This window comes from Colletotrichum fioriniae (genome assembly GCF_027942845.1).
Source record: "Colletotrichum fioriniae strain IMI 355084 chromosome Unknown scaffold_3, whole genome shotgun sequence".
Lineage (NCBI taxonomy): Eukaryota > Fungi > Ascomycota > Sordariomycetes > Glomerellales > Glomerellaceae > Colletotrichum > Colletotrichum fioriniae.
This window is the reverse complement of record NW_027076839.1, coordinates 308,092-327,138: the sequence shown is the minus strand read 5'-3', so window position 1 is coordinate 327,138 and position 19,047 is coordinate 308,092. Positions and strand designations below refer to the sequence as shown.

Below are 19,047 nucleotides of genomic sequence, written 5' to 3'. Positions count from 1 at the left end.
TAGCCAACTGACCTTCGCAATACTATTTGGATGTACCGCAGAGGTCGAGAAGAACGTGTTCAATAGACTAAGTCGGGCTAAAGATCGAGTGTCGCATCCCATGATTCTTCCAGGTATATTTGCAGAGATAGAACGAGATCGCATGATCAAAGTTGTTGAAAAGACAGTAGATGATATCGAAGGGGCCATATTCGATTTAGGCACCGGAAATCCAATTGAAGGCGATACGCTTCAAGAAGAGAATAGGATCGATACGAGACGTTCTCGGAGAACAGCATGGTTGAACACCACGTATCTTCGCAACAGCCTTCGGGTGTGGAAAGTTCAGCTTCAAAAAATGGTCGATCACATCGCTCAACCCCCGAGCTTTGACAAAAGTCGTCCTAACAACGAGGAGAATGAAGAGCTGGGCGACGATGAACCGAGGAACCAGAGAAATGGGTGGATGGAGACTACAAGCACAATGATCAGTGACAGACTTAATGTTCTCATCGAGGAGTTTGAGGACCGAATCCAAGACTGTACCATGAGTGTGGAAGGCATGACCATCGCAACACAGTGGGTAAGTCTGACGCAACCTCAAACTCTGCAAATACCCTTCACCTACTTCGCTGTAATATTGACTACGAGGATAGGCCCAGGGTGATACAAATGTGGACATTGCAACTGCCACAGGCCGTGATTCCAGACAAATGCGATCCATTGCTTTGGTGACGATGATCTTCCTGCCCGGGACATTCTTCGCCGTGAGTATTCCAGGTTCTCGCATATTGCTGATGTTGGCAGGTTCTATCAAGACTGACAAAAGGCATAGACGCTATTCTCCATGACATTCTTTGACTGGTCTACAAATGACGACAAGAAGTCGGTTGTATCAGGATACATATGGATCTACTTCCTGGTCACCGGTGTTTTCACGGCATCCACGCTTGTAATTTGGTGGTATTTTCTATCGCCACGCAGAAAGAAATATCGAGGCTGCAACTTTGCTGCTTCAGTCTTTTCCAGTCAAGAGATCTAGACCTGGGAGCTTAAGTACTTGACCTAGGCACTGCATCGAACCCTGTAGTAAGTAAATGCACGGATACAAGATACCTGACTACTAATACAAATTCAAGGCCACTCTAGATCATCTGAGACTTGGAAGTACTCATTTGGGCTTTGTGTTCAGATTTGGGTTCATGCGAAGCGATTGTGAGTGGTCATTGGTGATAATGCAAGGCTTATCAAGGCTAGGAAAGACCCATGTGGCCAAGGAATGCAAAAGAACACATGCACACCCACAATCAATTATCGTAGCTTCGCCAAAACTTTACTAGACACCCAGAATCGAATAACCTGCCATTCTGCAGGTCTTTGCAAGCAATATGGGGTTGTTTCCCCAAGCTTCATGTCCCACCAAAGAATGTTGTGTTTTGCGAACAGAGACAAGACTACATTTCCCCGTTCTTCAAGTTTAGGTTCATAGAGTCCCTTGAGCGCCAGTGCCGCACTAGATGTCTATCCATCACAAGTTTATGCTATTTGAGTGTATCCTTGCACTGCCACAGTCAAGGCAAATCTACTCCTTATTTCTGACTGCGAGCTGTCGGCGCTTTTTATCTGCCAGATGTCCCCCCTTCAAAACCAATTCTCCAGCCTTGTTTCGAATCTCGAAATCATCAGAGGTTGTCCAGTCGTGCATAGACGTCTTTTCTCTGATGGTGTCCCGGCCAACTTGGTTCTGAATGTCGCGGCGGCCATTCAGAAGATCGTTGCTGAGTTTTGCCTGTGGTCTGGTCAGAAAAGCATCCTTATTAGTGTCCATAAAGAAAACTTACCCCTCGTTCTTTTGACGGCGCACCAGCATACTTGCAGAACCAGTCTGCACGGGTAAGGGAATGGACTATCATTTTGCAGTCCTGTCAATTTATTAGAAACGTCGAGGTATCTGTAAATGAGTCTTGTGAAGATACCTGAAGATTTTCACAGATGGCCTGCCATCTATCTGAAAACGTGTTGAAGTGCTCCCACGTTGACACTGTTCTCGATCCTGACCACATAGGGCGCATGGTGAATCCCTGTTGTTGATCCATGGCGCAACGCTGGATCCAAGGTCAGTTATGTTGGTACAAGAGAAAGAAAATACCAGATCGTGTGCAACATACCAGTAGCCTCCAGCACAGTAACTCCAACTCAATATCCGAGATTCGGTGATGAATCACGGCCTCTAAGATGTCCACAGGCGTACCTTGGTCATTCAGGAGAGCCCAATCGGTCTTACTCATTCCCTTGGGTCTTGTCGATGGATTGAGACTGTCATCTTCAGTAACACCGCCTCTCCGTCGCTTTCTTGGGTTCTCTGGGGCTTCTGGGCCCCAGCCTTCCTGCTGTGTGTTTGTAATTCTGTGAAGGCGCTCCCGGGCTTTCCTCAGCTCAAAGAAATCATCCAATTCGGTGATGCTTTCGAAGAGCTTCTTCACATACGCCCGCTGCTGCTCAGACGAAGCTGGCCAAGATGCGTCCTTGTTAGGGGTCTCGCCATTGGCGCGCTTCACATGCCTCTCATAGGCACTATCCAGCTCTTTGGAATGTTCCATGTTCTCTATGATGCCTCTATACTGGAAGACTGGAGTAACGACTAGTTCTGCCTCTAGAAGAGGATGCTTGTGCCGCGTCGGAGACAAGGGCCGGGAATGGCCTGTATTCGGCACTGCATCTGGCACCGGAGGAGTAGAACTCGGCGGCATGGCTAGCTGTTGCTGTATCGAAGCATCTTTACTGGCAAGCTTAACAGAATGATCTGGGTCATCGCTTGACTTCTGCGGCCAGTCATGAACACTCGCTCGAAGCTTCAGAGCCTCGATAGCTTCGTCGGCATCTTCAGGAGAGGAGGCTGCCACATTAGAGATCCACTCATGGAACCTCACCACGAGACCCCATATAGTGCTTCGATCAGATCGATTGTACAGCAGGGTTGAGTAAAACTCAATATTCGGGAAGAGCCTAAGATGGTCGTGAAAGCGGTAAGGGATGATATCATCTAGGAGGGCCACGTCAGTTTTGGATACGAAATCTAAGCCGAATTTACTCCGGCGAACTTACTGAAGAAAACATCAAAGATCCACATCTTACTCTCGGAAGGCTTCGTAGGGTCGTCAAGCATGTCGAGATCGGCTTGAAATAAAGACACCTGAGCCACCGTGGTGACAGGGGTAGCGGAAGACACAAAATCAGTCGTCGGATTCTCGTCGAACCACTGGAATGCGACCGGCGCAATTCCATCAGCGGGCATGTCAAAGTTGAAGTTTGGCATGTGGAACTCTGGCATATCGAAATCTGACATGTCCAAGCCGGGCGTGCCAAAGTCCGGCATGTTGAAGCCTAGCGAGTCGAAGTTCGACATGGCCGTTGACGAGTTGCACTGGAATTGGGGTAGATACCGAAAGAATTCGGTGTGGTAATATCGAGATAGAGTCCAGAGAGGATAGGGGTTGCGGGATTGCCGGTATTTCGCGGTAGTCTGCGGTGTAGGGATAGAGAGAGATGGAGAAGTGAAGATCTGTCGCAGTGAAGTCCTCTATTTAAGGGCCGGCAGAGGAAGAAGACCGTCCCAGGGCGGCTTCAAGTGAATCGCTGGGAATAGCTTCACTCTCATCTGGTAGTCTACTAGGGCCCGGCGATTGTGGGTCTAGCCACCTTCGCCTTGGCCCGAGCTTTGTCAGGTGGTTTACTACCACAAATAAGCTCCTTGACGATATTGATAAGATGAAGAAATGTGAAGCTCAACTACTCCCAGATAAGAAATTAGAGAAGGTTGACCCACCCTCGCCGGCGAGTATGGAGGGGATAAACAGAAGCTGGAGACATATGTGAGCGTTCCAGGCGGTAGAAGTCTGCCGATGAGAACTGCTACTGCTGACTGTTATGAGAAGGCCCGTCAATCTCCACGAGAGCCTGGCTGCCCGGAGGAAGAGACACGCTTGAGCCTCACATGGATCGCCATCTTGCGCGTTATAAACGCAAAATAGAAAAAGGAGGGTTCCAGAGAAGCTTGGAGCTTGATGACATCGAAGCCCGTGCCAAATAATCTCACTACATAATAGCCGGCTTCTTGTTCTTGTGCCAGTCTGAGGGAGTTAGGGAGTTAGGGGGGGAAGACGACTTCATATAGGTCTCCTTGCCCATGAGAGGCTATTGATACCTCGTGTAGTCTGTTTGCTTCCTACTACTAGTCTATGCTCAATAAAAGCAGACGCTTTGCATTGTAGAATGGTTTGTAACGGGTTGAAGCACACTCACTGCTGTCAACAAACAACTTTCTATCTGTCCTGGACACTCTCAATATCGCCAAACACACCTCATCACTCGAATTCTGCCTCGCATCTGAGAAGAATTCCAACAAATGGCAATAATCCTTATTGTAGCGGAAAGGAATATCACTCTGCGAAATCGATTGCGAGGCAAGCCCTACGGAAGGCAGCTGGGAATCGAAAGTGAACCCCCTAAATTCGACAGACAGTCAACACAAAGCATCAAAGATCATTCGGGCATCGTGTTCAACCAGTAAAGGCCGTGGTAAAACTCAATACAATGCTCAGAGGTGCGTGCTCATTGCAAGAAACCACTCTCATCTGAATCAATATTGACAAGGCTTGGGGCCCCTCAGCAAATCTGCGAAATTTTCTTAGGTATATGATCCCGGGTGAAAGACTGAGCTCCTGGAGTGATGCACTGACAATCCCGGACTGGTAGGAGAAATATTGGATATGTTGCATATCTTTACTAGACATTCTTTTCCTTTCTCGGCGGTGGACATCTTGCATGCAAGAGAAAGACGCAGTCAGTGATAAAGCGACGTGAATTGAGGCAACGCACGCAAGACGGAAAACCTTGGCAAACAACTCGACAGGCAGCTTCCCGAGAGAGTTGGTATGGATAGAGCTTGGCAAATCCATGTAATCAGTTTAGTCGTTGATGATAGTTTGGAAATCACGGTTTTGGAGCTGGATCTTTCGCATTAAGATAGAGAGTTGAGTTGACGTTGACGACGTCCGACTGTGACACAGAAGAAAATTCGTTGGGCTATGCTTCCTGGCGCGTCTCTCTGATGGCCACAAGACGCGTAACGCGTGGAAATTAATGTGTCCAACATAATGAAGCGGTACAGACGACTCGGATTAATTCCAATACAAGCCTCAGCCACACGAGGACCGGATCAACATGGAAATTTGTTGTCTTGGGACAGACTCTCCAATCCCAGCCATGATCGTATCACTCCTCATACATGTGTTCTCGAAGCACAAAAGGCTGTTCCATATCCATACAATGAAAAAATGCTGGCACGACAGGGCTCGTTGGTGCTTCTCCGTGCAAGAATAATCCCTTGCAATGGTGCCGATGTTCGGTCGACGCCGACAGGTTGTGAATCAGCGACCGTTGATGCTCGACGCTGTGGAGCAGATTATGCCATGTGTAAAAGCAGTGCTCTTGGTGGAAGCGCAGATCCGTGTAGAGTATTCTCCTCTCACCAGCCATAAGCACTTCTTCAGACGCTGGCTTCGTGAGGTTCTTGTCGAATGCCCAAGGGCTCATGTTGAATGCGTTGTACGTGCTGACGAGATCGCCGTTATAGCACTGAGATGGAACCCAGCCATAGGCCATGACATCAAAAACGCAGCCTTTCGCCTTTGCCTCGGGGACTGTAGAGCCGCAGGCGTGTTTTGAAACACCGTGTTGAGGGGATTCGATGCTCAACAAAGAGTATTCATGGCTGAAAGCGCCGAGTGCGAACAGTAGAAGAATGATCAAAGCGGAAGAGCAAAGAAATCTGGAAAGGTGGAATCGATGTCGGTCCACAGAAGAGTCAATTTGGTGTTGGCTATCTTCCTTTCTAAGAAGGACGTCAGCCTCGGGATCATCTTGGAAGTTTGCCATGACGACTACCCGAAACCAATGATCGATGTGTTGGTGACTGGAGTTTTGAAGTTTGCAGGAAGTATCTGTAATGCTCATGAGATGCCTTGTCCGTGAAAATCTTCGAAAGTTGGAGAGTAGAAAGTAAAGGGAAAGACTTCGGACAGTGGGTTTAGGTCCCAAGGCGGGCACAGAGAAGTTGAGATCGGGACATTCTTACCACCTTCCTCTCCCATATTGCCATCGTCCCTCACAACACTCCAAGATATCAACTATCAAATATCATGTTTGTCTCGGGGCCTCAAACTCGTTGTATTGTTCCTCCATCGAGTTCAATCCCACATTCTCGGCACAGACAAACATGGGTTTGATTAGCGAAAGGTAGCCGCGACGTCGCCAGGTGAAGTTTCCTAACTAAGTGTACCGAACAGTCTCCCCTGGTTGTTGCTAATTCTAGGAGGTACTTTTCCGCATTCGAAGTTGTCCTGAGCTGGGCAACTGTTGACGGCGGTTCCGATATGCATGTTGGTTAACGCAGCTGTTGGCGTCCTTCCTTGTCGCCCCCAGTTTATACAGGGTCACCCGCCCGGCCCCCCAAGAAAACGCCCGCACACACAAATATAAAACTACCGAGCCAATGAGTGAACATGTACTTTTATATATGGTAACCTTTGTTCAACTTACCCTTGTCCTTTACCTGTTGGTGGGTGAAGCCGTTGGAAGAACTAGTAGTCCCGGCGTCAGGCGGAGAGGGACAGGCGCTGAACATGTCCATAGTCCGATCCAACACCATGTGACTGGACATGGATCTTGCAGAACAAAGCCCGCCCAGTCGACGCCATGCGGTTTGCTTTGGAAACCACAGACATCACATATATCACATTGGCGCTTATCACCTTGGACCCCAACTCCCCAAGGCCGACGATGCTGTTGGTGTTTCTCCCGTGAAGGATGTATGAGACTCGTGCCACACTATGCTTGTCCAAAGACTCCTTGACTTTGAAATCGTGTCCGAGAACATGGTTCAGACTTATCGTTCCAAAGCTTAAAAGAGGCTTGACTCTCCCTCGTCGAGAAATAGACTCGGCGAATCCTTTCACTGAGCATCATCACCAGCAAGCCTCATATCCTCAATCAGCAGCCTCAAAATGCTCTTCAATAGAGTTCTCCTTTCTATCGCCGCCATCATAGGATCTGTTCTCGCTGCCCCAATTCAGCCCAAGGCAGACCTTGATCCCAGATTCATCTACGCGAGCCCTTCTATTGCTACATTCGGCGATGAGGGCCCGGTCGAAGAAGCTACGACAGACGCCTCGACTGCTTGTGTTGAATGCTTCTGATTTATAAATAAGGTATGGCCGTGTTTCTATTATCCTGTCTGCAATGGTTTCAGCGGCATCTACTTAGCAACTGCCTTAGTTCATGAAGTTATAGGAGGAGTCAGCCAGTGATCAGCATATGACAAGCTACTTGCGCATTTCCAGAACGCATAGCGCCGGGTCTCGGCTAGGCAATGGCAAGGAATCTACCAATACGCAGAGGAGGAACAACTAATAGCAATAGCAATGTTCCCGTAGCATAAATTGAGTGATTGGACATTTGAAGTCTTTTGGGTCCGAAGCTCTCTTACAAAGGTCCCAGGATGTATTGTGTTTCTTCCACATAACTGCCCAAGCGTGTCCATATGTCCAGGTCCTCTGGCCAGGAAGATACCATCACTATACGAGCCTTGTGTGTCAGATAACTTGCTAGGCAAGGGATTCTTTGGTCTCTCTCTACATGTTCAGGCCGAGGCTTGGCATCTTCTCGCTCCAAAGAACATGGTGGCAGCACAGTTCTTGCAGGCCCATAGGCTTGACTGAAAGCCGCTTTCCAGGCCTGCTACCTGCCACCTTACAAACTGTTACTATTTCATGTTCATGAGAAATAGAGCTCAATCAACCGACATTGGTTCACGTTGAATTATAAAATCACCCAAAGTTACCATGAAGACCTTCGCAAAAGGAACCTCCTACAGCTTAAAGATCTTGGGGACTTCCAATCATACAAGAATTTGCTATCCTAATGTATGCTTGAATGCAAACTTTATATCGCTGGATTGCGTGTTGCGTAAATAGTACTTGCGGAACTCCTATTGTTTCAATCCTCTTCAAACCAAAGCTCAATCTTCCCAGTGTCCTTGTCAAGCGTACTTTGCGCCTTATTCCAGTGCCCTTTCCCAGCCGTAGCCATGTTCACACGCTCTGCCTTGTTGAAGTCATACCCAATAACGCCTTCCAAGTAAACCTTGTACCCAGCCCAGCTGTGTCGCTTCGCCCATCTCTGTAGGGCCCCCAAGTCTCTGCACTTCTGATGGTGACTGTGCGAGTTGAACGAGACGTACTCGTCCGACCCCGAGAGCGAGATGTCGGCGTGGCACATCAAGTCGTTTCGGATGTGGTCTACGCAGTGCATGGTATGGATGTCGTTGCGCGGCCACTTCTCGAGGGGTATGTTTGATGTGAGTCTGTTTCTGATGCGGTACTACTTCTGTTGGCATCAATTTATCAGTCCTCCTGATTATGGCGTACCAAGCAGTGCAGCGCGTGGAAGACGTTGATTTGGTAAATCTTGGAAGCCGGATCGTCAGGGTGAGAGACTGTCTCGGGAAGTTCCTGTTTCTTTGCCCATTCGCTATGGACCGCGACTATGCCATCAGCTATTGATTGAAGGGTCAGCTATGAGCATGCTAATCAAGTCAAGGGAGAAAGCATACTTTCCTGAAGCTCATGCCAGAACGCGTCTGCTTCCGGCGATTTATCAGCAGCATCTACAATGTCGTAGAGCTTCTCGGTGGAGTTGTAGCTCTCGAGAGTGAAGTCTTTGGAATGAAGTGTTAGTTTTAGTTGACGATTTGACAAGATATGTCGACAAGAAACCCCTTACAATCTTGCTGGTCGATTCCTCTGGATACAGGACCAACATTATTCGTCTGGAAGTTATGGAAGGTAAGGAAGCTAAGCCCCAAGACAGGGATCTGGCATAGGAAAAAGACCAAAAACAGCTTCAAGTACGAGAAGCCCGAAGAGTTCTCTCCCGTGATGGCCTTTTCACAGCGGCTGCACATTCCACCTTGCTCCAAGTCGCTCACCTCTGCCGCCAGGAGTTTGGCACTCATATGAGACGAGTCCCGGTTCATTGGAATGGGGTTTCAGGGCAAGCAAGCACAGTAAGCTCCAACCTAGAGTAAGAGACGTGGTTGCAAAAATCTTCAGGTTGACAATCCGCGCGAGAATACTATGCCATTGAAGCCCATGCGTTTGGAGAAGAATTGGGAAGAGTGACCATATGAGGGAGCTCAATTGCTCCATATTCGGATTCTTTGGATGATAGTCACTGTCTATGCGAGATTCTGTTCATTGTGTTGGACGAGTTGTCTGCGAATCCCATCCATCACTTTTCACTTCCGACCAGCTATCAACACAAAACCTGCATTCTGAGGTAGGTGAGGTCAAAGGGACCAACTCCAACATCATCCAACTGCATTTAAGCTATTGGCAACTGAGAAGCAAACTTGTTCCAAGCCAATGCTTCTTTCCGTGTTTCCGAAGTCGGCAAAGCCTGCTGACTCTTCCCCGAGTCCCTGTCTCGTCCAGATCAAATCGTCAAACATATCCCCTCACACCTTCAACCCCCGGACACATCAATAGATCATATTGTCATCGTGATGTTTGCTCAAACCCCTCCTTTCCCAGCGGCGCAGATGTCACAAAACCCACTTACTTATCTCTCTCAACGCCATCCGAGTGCCGGCACCGGAACGCCGGGCAAGGGTCCAACACCAAAACGTGTCATCATCAATCATCAACCAACAGACGAACACTTCCAACAAGCCAATCACAGCTCACAAACATTTGCTGAAGGAACTACACCCTGGATAACACAAGCTTAAAAAGCCTTTGGCGAGGTCAGAATTATCGTCGGATTCAGGAAGATGTCCGCGTTTACCGCCCTCTTTTATTATGTTGTGGTGACGATGGCGGGATCTGCCAAGGGGCAAAGGTTGAGATAATCGCTTACGAATAGCTTCCAAGGACTCCCAAGGCAGGAAGCAAACAAGATAACATTGCGGGTTTCGAGAGCTTCAGTCGTCGTCACGATCGACGAGAGTGAGCAAACACCCTCGTTATCAAGAATTGGCAGGGTCATTTCGACCGCCCCGTCGGACTCTGCTCGTCGTTTAAAAGGGACCCTCACAGATGCATGTAGGAAAGTGGATGTTATCGTGCCAACGGTTCCCGAGTGCCCGGTTTCTTCAACAGATTCACAATTTCTTCCTGCTAATACTTTTCTCCTCCAAAAACCATACATTACCCTCCACCAAAGCGTTTTGATTGAAGCCAAAGAACTAGTTTTCCACGATGCAACCCCATAGTCCGGACCGTCTGACCGGCCTCGTCCGCCCTAGCGAGAAGACCGCCTACGCTCATCTCCAAGATGAGGAGCTAGAACAGACTCGGGAGGCTAGTCCGCGCCGTTGGTCTTGTTCACCAAGCGTGTCGCAAGTGCTTCTCTTCCTGATCTCCGTGGCTCTTCTCTCCGCTACCGGTGTTCATCATTTTCGCGAAAGCGGACACTCTCACAACCATCGAACAAGTACGAGACATTTTGAAGTAGAGTCGCGAATGTGGTGCTAACATGTGAACGTCAGATGTAGGAAACCTTGAAGAGATCAGAGGTCCGACGATGTTCAAAGAGGCCGATACCTCAGGCCCATCTCCGGAGCTGGATGCTGCTTGGGACAAACTCATCGATGAGCGTAAGCAACCGCTGTCCAATCATTCAATGGCGAGACTAAACTCAACTTTCTAGGCCATTTCATGCTGGTCCCTGATGAAGACTTTCCCAAGTCTGAGTTTAGAGCTAGAGAGCCCCTCCGGGCTTCGACCTCTACTCAGAATGGTACTCTGGCCGTGTTCGAGTATGTCCACGCCTTGCATTGCGTGGTAAGTATCCTCCACCCCATCCGCAGCGCCGGGTGAAGAGGGCTGACGGGTACTTCAGCACCTGATGTGGAAGCAAACATGTCCCGAGTACTACAAAGAAGATCACATGAAGATGAAGAACGACCCGAAGTGGCAACACGCCCACATCAGTATGTCGAGACTTCCCCCTTTCTGCGTTGAAAGAGACATACAGTAGCTAATAAAAGTTGATAGACCACTGCGGGGACTTCTTGAAGCAGTACATTCTCTGCAACGCCAACTTCGCGTTCAACACGTACTCCTTCAACGAGACACGCGGTGGCGCCGACGTGGATATTGTGTCATCGCACACGTGCATTGACTTGGATGCCGCGGACGACTACGCGAACCGACACTACGTCAATGGGTCTGAGCTGGCCATCGCTACCGGCAAAGAGATCACTGCCGATGTATTTTGAGGTGTTGGTGGGAGAGGTTTAACCAGGAAGACTTCATGAGAAGATTGAAAGCTGCTCAGGCTTTACTAGAAGCAGAGCTGCCAATGGGCCAAGGGACTGCGTTTGTAACGCAGACGGAAACCACCTCACTGTACACAGATAGAAGCATGAGTCTTGAGAGAAATGCCAGATGACTTGTCAGGGTATCTCTATGCCTGCTTTTGCCGTTCCGCGACCCGTTCTCGGAACTTTCCTTAGCAAACCATGTGTGACCTCACCACCGAATTCCCAAAACGCCGGCCGGGCTGGACATACATAACCAGCACATCTTTGTAAACAGACATGGAACATAGAGGCAATTACCACTGGCGGCGTCCACCGCGGCCTCTGCCGCCGAATCCGCCGCGGTTGCCGCCTCCCATGCCCTGCTGGTCGTAGCCTCCGTACTGTCCTTGATTTCCGCCAAAGCCCTGGTTGAAGTTCTGACCCTGTCCGCCTTGGCCAGCGTTGCCAGCCTGGCCCTGCATGCCATTGAACATGGCCGACATTTGCGAGGGGTCCATCTGACTGGGATCCATGCCCTGGCCCATCATCTGCTGCATCATGGCCTGCATCTCGGGCGGCATACCTTCCATACCACCCATTCCAGGCATGCCACCAGCCTGCGCGTTGGCGCCAGGTGCGGCTCCTCCGCCGGGTATGTTCATTCCGCCCATCATCATCATGCCAAAGTCCTCCATCATCTTCTTTTGGCCGGCGGCAATAGCGTCGCCGCTGAACTCTCCGCGGACAGCTTCCTGCTTGGCGGCGTAGAGCGCCCACGTGAACTCGTCGAAGCCGTAGTTGAAGTAGTCGCTGATGTCGGTCCCGGGTTTGCGCCAGGGCTTCTCGTTCTCGGTCAAGTCTGTAGACAATGTTAGCAACACGGCAACACAGCAGGTACGAGGGGGCGTTCTTACCCTCGTCAATATTGACCGCGGTGATGGGCTTGCCGACGGGAGGGTAATCGGGATTCGCGTTGACGTCGATCGTAGACTTGGAAGCCGCGGCAGCAGCCTTGTCGGCGCTGGGAATACCGAGAGGGAGGTCGGAGGGTGAGGCTCTCGCGGAATCTTCCTCCTTGGCTGGGGCTGCTTTGATAGCCATGTCGTTGGAGGCTGACCTTTGTGGGATGTTTCTGATGTCGCTGTAGCGAGATTGTCTATTGTTTGTGTGAGCAAAGGCACATGAAAGTTTCATGTCTCTGAAGGTAAACAAAAATTGGGACGTACGTCGGGGGTGCAGCCTTTGTGCCATCTTTGCGCTCGGTGATGATGTCGATATCCTGGAGAAAGCGCCAGAACAGTCAGTCGTCAATTCACGAGTACCAAAAGATGGTGCAAGGTAGGTAAGGTAAGGTATGTACAGAATCATCCTCGTCTTCATCCATGGCGCCGCCCTCGTCTTCCTCTTCGCCCTCCTCGAGCTCTTCTGATTTGCTCTCTGCCGCTTCTACTTTTGGCGACGCCTCCTGTGGAGGAGCAGCAGCATTTTCGGCTGTTGTTGTGCTTGTAGTGGGCTGCTCGGTGGACGGCTCATCCGCGTAGAAATCGTCATCTTCATCAATGTCCATTGTAGCTGTGTTTACGTCTTACGGTGTCGTCGGCAATGTTCCAAGAGGATGGTGGTGGTAGCGGTGGTACGAGTAGAGGTGGGAATGGAGGTGCAGGTGTTGGTGATGCAGCTTTTGCGGGTTGCTTCGCATTCAATGGTTTGGCGCCTGGAGCTCGAAGCTCTGGCGCGCCGAGGGGACCACCACCGAGAGGGCCACGGCGGCCACCGCACAGCAAGGGCCGCCCAGGCCGGCGGCAGCATACGCCACAGCTTGCGCCACAGCAGGTACCACACCAGACTGCACTGGCCAGTTACCAGCCACAGGCGATGGACCTCGACGACCCCCAAAACAGCCCGGCGGACGGTGAAAAGGAACACCGATTAGCCAATGGAGAGCCGTCGCATTTTACCACCAAGGCGGACGAGGCAACGCTCGCTGTTGGAGCTATCGAAGCTGCCCATGGCCCGAGCGCCAAAACAGCAGCCAATTCTTCCCCGTCGAAGATCGCGAAGCAGCAACCAGGAGCAACAAATCATTCAACCCAGGAAGGCCAACACCAACCGATACCGTTCCCACCCAAGTTCCCGGCTTTGAGGACTGACGCGCCCGCGCCTCGCAAGGACACACTTGAACAATTCAATATTGGCGCACTCGAAGAAAAATTCAAGATGTTTGGACGACCGGCCGGTGGCTTGAGCATCAACACTGGTGCCGCCAATGCAGGGTGAGTCGAGAGTCTCGCTATGTTCTGCTCATTGTATATTCCCGAATGCTAACGACAATGCCACTCTTTTCTAGCACCACCAGTACTGCCACAACTTCCGCACCTAGCGGTGGCGGAGGACTCTTCGGAAACTCGACAGCAGCGACTACACAGCCTGCTACGGGCGGTCTTTTCGGCGGCACTTCGACGGGAGGAGGAGGTCTCTTTGGCAACAAGCCTTCGACACCACAACAACCAGCGACCGGTGGCCTTTTTGGAGCGGCACCAGCACAGCAACCCCAGCAGCAGCAAAGCGGCGGCGGTCTTTTTGGAGGGGGCCAGACTCAGCAGCAGCAGCAGCCTGCACAGCACACTGGAGGAGGATTGTTTGGAGGTGCTGCGACCCAGCAACAACAACCTCAGCAACAGCAGAGTGGAGGGCTTTTTGGTGCAGCCCCCGCGAAGCCGGCGACGGGCGGTCTTTTTGGTGCGAGCACAGCGCAGCCCCAGCAGCAGCAACAGTCAACAGGAGGTCTCTTTGGCGGCGGCGGCAATGCACAGCAAACCCAGCAGAACCAAGGCATGGGTGGTGGTCTTTTCGGACAGAGCCAGGCTCAGAACCAACCGAAGCCCGGCGGTCTCTTGTAAGTGGCATTCCCGAGAAGGCGCCTGGCCAGTGATTAACAAAAGATGCAGCGGCCAATCTCAGCCCGCAGGTAGCTCTGCTCCCGGCTTAACTATGGGTCAGTCGACGACGCAGCAAAGCGTTCCTGGCGTGCGAGTAGACATGTCGAATATCAAGGGCACGACGCGATTCAACGACCTAGAACAATCCATCCAGTCCGAAATGGAGAACTGCGATCTCATGATCCAGCGCTTCATGGCACACGCATCCGAAATTAGAGGCTTCATGGCCGCTCACGGTGGTGACCTCGCACAACTCACCAACGACGTCAACTGGCTCCAGCGCAAGTACGAGGGCGTCAAGACGACGCTGGACGAGGATATCGTCACTCTGGGACACCTCAAGGATTTGGTCAAGTCCGACGCGGACATTGCCAAGATGGCGTTCGCAGGCGCCGACCAGCTCAAGCTTCCCGCACACTACCACCAGACCTGGCTCACCCGCGGCGGATCGGGCGGCAACACGACCAACGGCAACCAGGACCGCAACCTCGAGGACGTGCTCACTCTCTTCTCCAACGAGGCCGACCGCCTGAAGGAACTCAGTCAGTTCCAGGTCCAGAAGATTAAGGAGATGGAGCAGCACATGCCTGGTGTCGAACACGGTCTCTACGAGCGCGTACGATCCCTGCGGGACCAGACCCAGGTGCCGGCCTTCAACATGGTCCTCGACCTTCTGGAGACGATCAAGATGATGGGCGACAAGATTTACGAGGCCGCGGGTAGCATCGTTGACGTACGGGAAAAGCTTACCCAGCTCCAGCGCCAATACCCCACCAAATGAGAGAGGAGAGTCAAGATGGAAGTGTCTTGTGGATACATAGTATGCAGGGGGAGGCCACGGTCCAGGGAAGCAAACGGCGTTCAGGTTGGGGAAAAGAATTATATACCGGCAGCATTGGCGAAATGAAGCATTGATAGCTCTCGGGCGACCGTGGCCGCGGATAAGGGTTGTAAGGCTGTAATGATTGGATATTGAGATCCCAGAACGTGATGGAAATGGTCTGCTTCACCTTTGGTGGGAAGTAAGGGTTGTGAGAGACGGGTTGGTGGGTGGCCTAGATGCTCAGGCTCAGTCATATCAGGGCTCGACCAAGAGGATGAATCATTGTCGTCTCGATGCCTCTAAGCGATTCGTTCTCATGGTCCGTACATGACAGGAATACACGAGACGAATACGCAACAGTGCAATACCTTACATTCAAGTCCATCGCCGCATTCGTCAACCAAGCCAACTCGATCCCCATGGTCGAGCGGTATAACGCCCTGGTCCGTTAGTAAAGAACTTGGTGATGAAATTCTGAGAAGTCTTCTCAGATGGAGGGTTTCGTAGGGTGTCCAGTTCGATTCACGAACTGGGCACTTGAGCTTTTGCCTTGTGGGTCTCTTGCCTTCTTCATTACAAAGCCACGTTATTGATTCATATCCCATCGTATCAAACCATGAAATGCAAAAAGTGTGTGTATTTTGTAGTCTGAGCCTTGATATAAGGTAAGGTAATTGATGGGGTATCAGGGAGCTGTAATCCGCTCAGCAAAGCCGTTCATCCGCCCAATAACGCCCGGTGATGCCTCTCGTGTCTGAGGTAATAGCAAGAAGGCCTCTAAGCAAATCCTTCCGCCTTTGCCATGTTCGCCGTCTTCTTCGTCGCCGTAGCCGTAGCCGTAGCCGTACATTCTCAGGAGGTAGATAGGAGGTACCCAAGCCTGGATCAGTACGACCCCTCCCGACCGCCATGCTCATCATCCCCACCGCCATCATCCTCGCCAAACTCGCCGTCGTCAAAGTAGTTCTCCGCGTCGTAATCACCCGCATCAGAGTCATCATACTCAACATCCTGCTCCTCCTCCCCGCCCTCCTCCCACTCCTCCTCCCCACCCTCTCCCTCAGCCTCGCCCATCCTCTCCAGCGCCTCCAACTTCTTCTTCGCCCCATCCGGCCCAACCTCCCCATCCTCATCCCCCTCCGCATTGATATGAAACATTTCTTCCGCCGTAGAGCAACGCCGTGATCCGACTCAACTTCAACCTCTTGGCCTCCCCACCCCTCCTCTTCTCCCCCGGCGCGACGTCATCCCCGTCAAGCGTCTCATGCAGCTCCAGCGGGAAGAACTCTTTACAAAACGGCCGTCCGCCAAAGTCGGGGAGGGCGCGCTCCGGGCGGGTGAATTTCTGCGAGTAGGTCGGTACGGCGTTAAACGGGTCCGCCGTGGCGCGGGTGCGCACGCCGTATTTGGCGTTGACCTGTTCTTGGCCGTAGAGCTTGCGTGTGTTTGTCGGGTCCATGCCCCAGGTGCGCTTGCGGGTGTAGAGGGGTCCGTCTTGGAATTGGCGGCGGAAGAGGAGGAAGGCGTTGACGTTTGCTTGTTCGTGGTCTGTGACGGGTTTCGCTGTCGGGACTGCGTAGGCCTGGCAACAGTCACGGATTAGTGTTTCAATCTTGGTGAAGTAGAGAGGTTCCGTCGCGGAGTTTGTGTACGTACGGGAAAGAGCTCTGAAGGTCGTGTATCGGGTGCGTGTTCGCCGTTGTCCCAGGATAGCTGGGGGCCCTGGCGACCCCCGCGCCCGCCGCGGCCACCTCCTCTGCCACCGCGCGACATTATGTTCTGTTTCTGTTGTATTCGAAACCCCTTTTTTGCAATTGTTCTGGCGATTGAAGCTGTGAGGGCGGTTGTCGGCTCGAGTACAGGAGGGCAAAGTATGCGTCAGAACGAGAGAGTGTGTGTGTGGTGTTTGGTGATAGTTGGAGTCAGCCTCTCTTTTTTTGTCTCCGAGAAAAAAACCCCAAGCTGCAGTTCGGTCTGGGGCAGCGCTGCGGTGCATCGACAGCCTTGGGATTTTTTTTAGCGGGGTCGCATCCCGCACCTGAGGTGCCCTGCAGCGTGGTGGGTGACGCGCTGTGCCCCGCTTACCGGCGCTGTCAGGCACCGGCGTCACCCCGGAGCCGTCCAAATCTCCGCTCCGTCCCTGAGGTACCTCACTTGAAGCTTGATGTTACTGACTGTACTGTACCTCAGCGCAGGTACACGGTCATCCATGACTTGTGACGATGTCAATAAAACTACTCGAATCAATACTTACTTGACCATAGAAAATTCATCATTCATAATTTCCGACAGAGAGTCCAAGGCACCCAAGGTACGAAGCTCTTACATGCACACAGGTACCTAAGTCCACGCAACCCCTAGCAGCCTGTCACTCGTCCTTATCTTATCTTAGCGTCCGGGGACCCTTAAACCGAGCTTCCCTCTCCTTCCCCCGCCATCTCCAACGCTCGCCGTTCATCATCAACAGCTTCCTGAGCTTCACAACTCTGTCGCAAACACAACCACACCTCCATCACCATACCCAATCCACAAAAACCACGGCGACAACCTCCTATCGATGACAGAACACATCGTCCCCAAAATGACCTCCAATTCCGTCCCGATATCCGGCCTCGCCGAGCTCGAAAAGCATCTCGACGACCTTGTCACCTCCCCAGACACACCCCTCGAACCGAAGCTCCTCGACGATGTAGAGCTTCAACTCAACGGTCAGCCCCCCTCCTCTGCTTTTTTACCCCTACCTGTCACCCTCTCTCATAGACATCATCCAGATCAAAAAATAAAAAAACTAACAACCTCGCTCACAGAAACAAACACGCCCCCCCTCCTCCCACGCCTCCTCCCCCTCTAACAACAATCCTCAAAACAACCCCCCATGACCCAAAACAAATCGTCTCCCTCACAATAAAACTCCTCGCCCCCGTCCCTTCACCCAAACCCTCCAGCTCGCAGACGAATCCTCCCTCCTCGCAGCCCTCCGCTCCCCCCTCCCCGCACGCGAACCTCCTCGCCCTCGCCATCCTCTCCAAAGCATCCGCCTCACCCTCCGACGCCGCAATCCTCTCCCTCATGCCCCGCGTCGTCGAGGAGCTCCTCCGCCGCTGGCTCTCGGCGCCGCAAGTCGAGGTCGGCGAGCGCGCGGGCCGCGTGTTGGGCGATTTACTCGATGTCGACTGCGAACTCCCGCCGCCGAGTCACCTCCCCAGCTCGTCTGCGACGCAAGTCGTGAAGAGGAGAGCGCCGGGCCAAGGCCGAATGTGGCGCCGCATCTTCCACGATAAAGAACTCTTCGGCCTCGTCCTCTCGCTTGCAAAAGGCGTCGACCCCTCCCCCACACCGGACGGCGAACAAGTCACCCTCACAGAGCGCCAGCTCTCCCTAGCGCAAGGCCGCATCCTCCGCATCCTCCCGCGCCTCGCGGCCCTCAACATCGTCGAAGTAGGCGTTTCGCAGTTTCCGGACCTGACAGGCTCGTCTGAGACGGGTCTCCTGCAGCTGGCGGCGCTGCACATGGTGGACAAGAGCGATACGCTGATGCACCTGAACCTCATCGACTTCTTCGAGACGTTGCTGAGTGTGATGCGCGTGGTGGAGCACTCGCACCGGACGATGGGCATTTTGAAGGATCTGGTGAGGCAGGCGACGAAGGATGATAATATGTTGAAGAATGCTCTTGGTAGTCTGCCGGATCGGACTGTGCCCGAGGAATCCGAGGCACTGAGGACCTTCATCAGAGACGTATTAGCTTGATGGACACATCCCACACCTTGAGATTTCAGTAATGAGCAGAAAAAGGGCGTTCAGGGAACACAAGGACAAAAAGGAGCATAACGAAAGGCAAGCACGGAATAAAACAGCTTCTGTTAATAATAGTTCGACTTTGGTCGATCACGAGCCCACCGAGATAGGGGGGGGGGGGCGGTGACTAGAATACCTCAAATATG

At 52.0% G+C, this 19,047-nt stretch overlaps 8 protein-coding genes across 8 annotated transcripts; 4 read left to right on the top strand and 4 right to left on the bottom strand.

The window, feature by feature from the left end:
* Positions 1-1,561: 1,561 nt before the first annotated feature.
* Positions 1,562-3,385, bottom strand: N0V96_002997 (uncharacterized protein; the record flags this gene model as incomplete). Its single annotated transcript, XM_053189852.1, has 4 exons — positions 1,562-1,768; positions 1,821-1,864; positions 2,231-3,022; positions 3,085-3,385. The coding sequence occupies 4 exons, from the start codon at positions 3,383-3,385 to the stop codon at positions 1,562-1,564; spliced, it is 1,344 nt and encodes a 447-aa protein (XP_053052775.1).
* Positions 3,386-8,441: 5,056 nt separating this feature from the next.
* On the bottom strand, positions 8,442-9,073 carry N0V96_002996 (uncharacterized protein; the record flags this gene model as incomplete). The annotated part of the gene is made up of 3 exons (XM_053189853.2): positions 8,442-8,593; positions 8,651-8,755; positions 8,821-9,073. The coding sequence occupies 3 exons, from the start codon at positions 9,071-9,073 to the stop codon at positions 8,442-8,444; spliced, it is 510 nt and encodes a 169-aa protein (XP_053052776.2).
* Positions 9,074-10,620: 1,547 nt separating this feature from the next.
* On the top strand, positions 10,621-11,317 carry N0V96_002995 (uncharacterized protein; the record flags this gene model as incomplete). The annotated part of the gene is made up of 4 exons (XM_053189854.1): positions 10,621-10,693; positions 10,747-10,880; positions 10,939-11,029; positions 11,094-11,317. The coding sequence occupies 4 exons, from the start codon at positions 10,621-10,623 to the stop codon at positions 11,315-11,317; spliced, it is 522 nt and encodes a 173-aa protein (XP_053052777.1).
* Positions 11,318-11,655: 338 nt separating this feature from the next.
* FIP1 (cleavage polyadenylation factor subunit fip1) lies at positions 11,656-12,908 on the bottom strand (the record flags this gene model as incomplete). Its single annotated transcript, XM_065756705.1, has 4 exons — positions 11,656-12,200; positions 12,256-12,482; positions 12,568-12,620; positions 12,702-12,908. 4 exons carry the CDS (start codon positions 12,906-12,908, stop codon positions 11,656-11,658), a joined length of 1,032 nt encoding a protein of 343 aa, XP_065614472.1.
* Positions 12,909-13,216: 308 nt separating this feature from the next.
* Positions 13,217-14,241, top strand: N0V96_002993 (uncharacterized protein; the record flags this gene model as incomplete). The annotated part of the gene is made up of 2 exons (XM_065756704.1): positions 13,217-13,614; positions 13,722-14,241. 2 exons carry the CDS (start codon positions 13,217-13,219, stop codon positions 14,239-14,241), a joined length of 918 nt encoding a protein of 305 aa, XP_065614471.1.
* A 91-nt stretch (positions 14,242-14,332) lies between these two features.
* On the top strand, positions 14,333-15,061 carry N0V96_002992 (uncharacterized protein; the record flags this gene model as incomplete). The annotated part of the gene is made up of 1 exon (XM_065756703.1): positions 14,333-15,061. The coding sequence occupies one exon, from the start codon at positions 14,333-14,335 to the stop codon at positions 15,059-15,061; it is 729 nt and encodes a 242-aa protein (XP_065614470.1).
* A 927-nt stretch (positions 15,062-15,988) lies between these two features.
* On the bottom strand, positions 15,989-16,876 carry RPC31 (DNA-directed RNA polymerase III subunit C31; the record flags this gene model as incomplete). Its single annotated transcript, XM_065756702.1, has 3 exons — positions 15,989-16,201; positions 16,260-16,685; positions 16,760-16,876. The coding sequence occupies 3 exons, from the start codon at positions 16,874-16,876 to the stop codon at positions 15,989-15,991; spliced, it is 756 nt and encodes a 251-aa protein (XP_065614469.1).
* An 808-nt stretch (positions 16,877-17,684) lies between these two features.
* Positions 17,685-18,853, top strand: N0V96_002990 (uncharacterized protein; the record flags this gene model as incomplete). Its single annotated transcript, XM_065756701.1, has 2 exons — positions 17,685-17,792; positions 18,056-18,853. 2 exons carry the CDS (start codon positions 17,685-17,687, stop codon positions 18,851-18,853), a joined length of 906 nt encoding a protein of 301 aa, XP_065614468.1.
* Between the last annotated feature and the right edge of the window lie 194 nt (positions 18,854-19,047).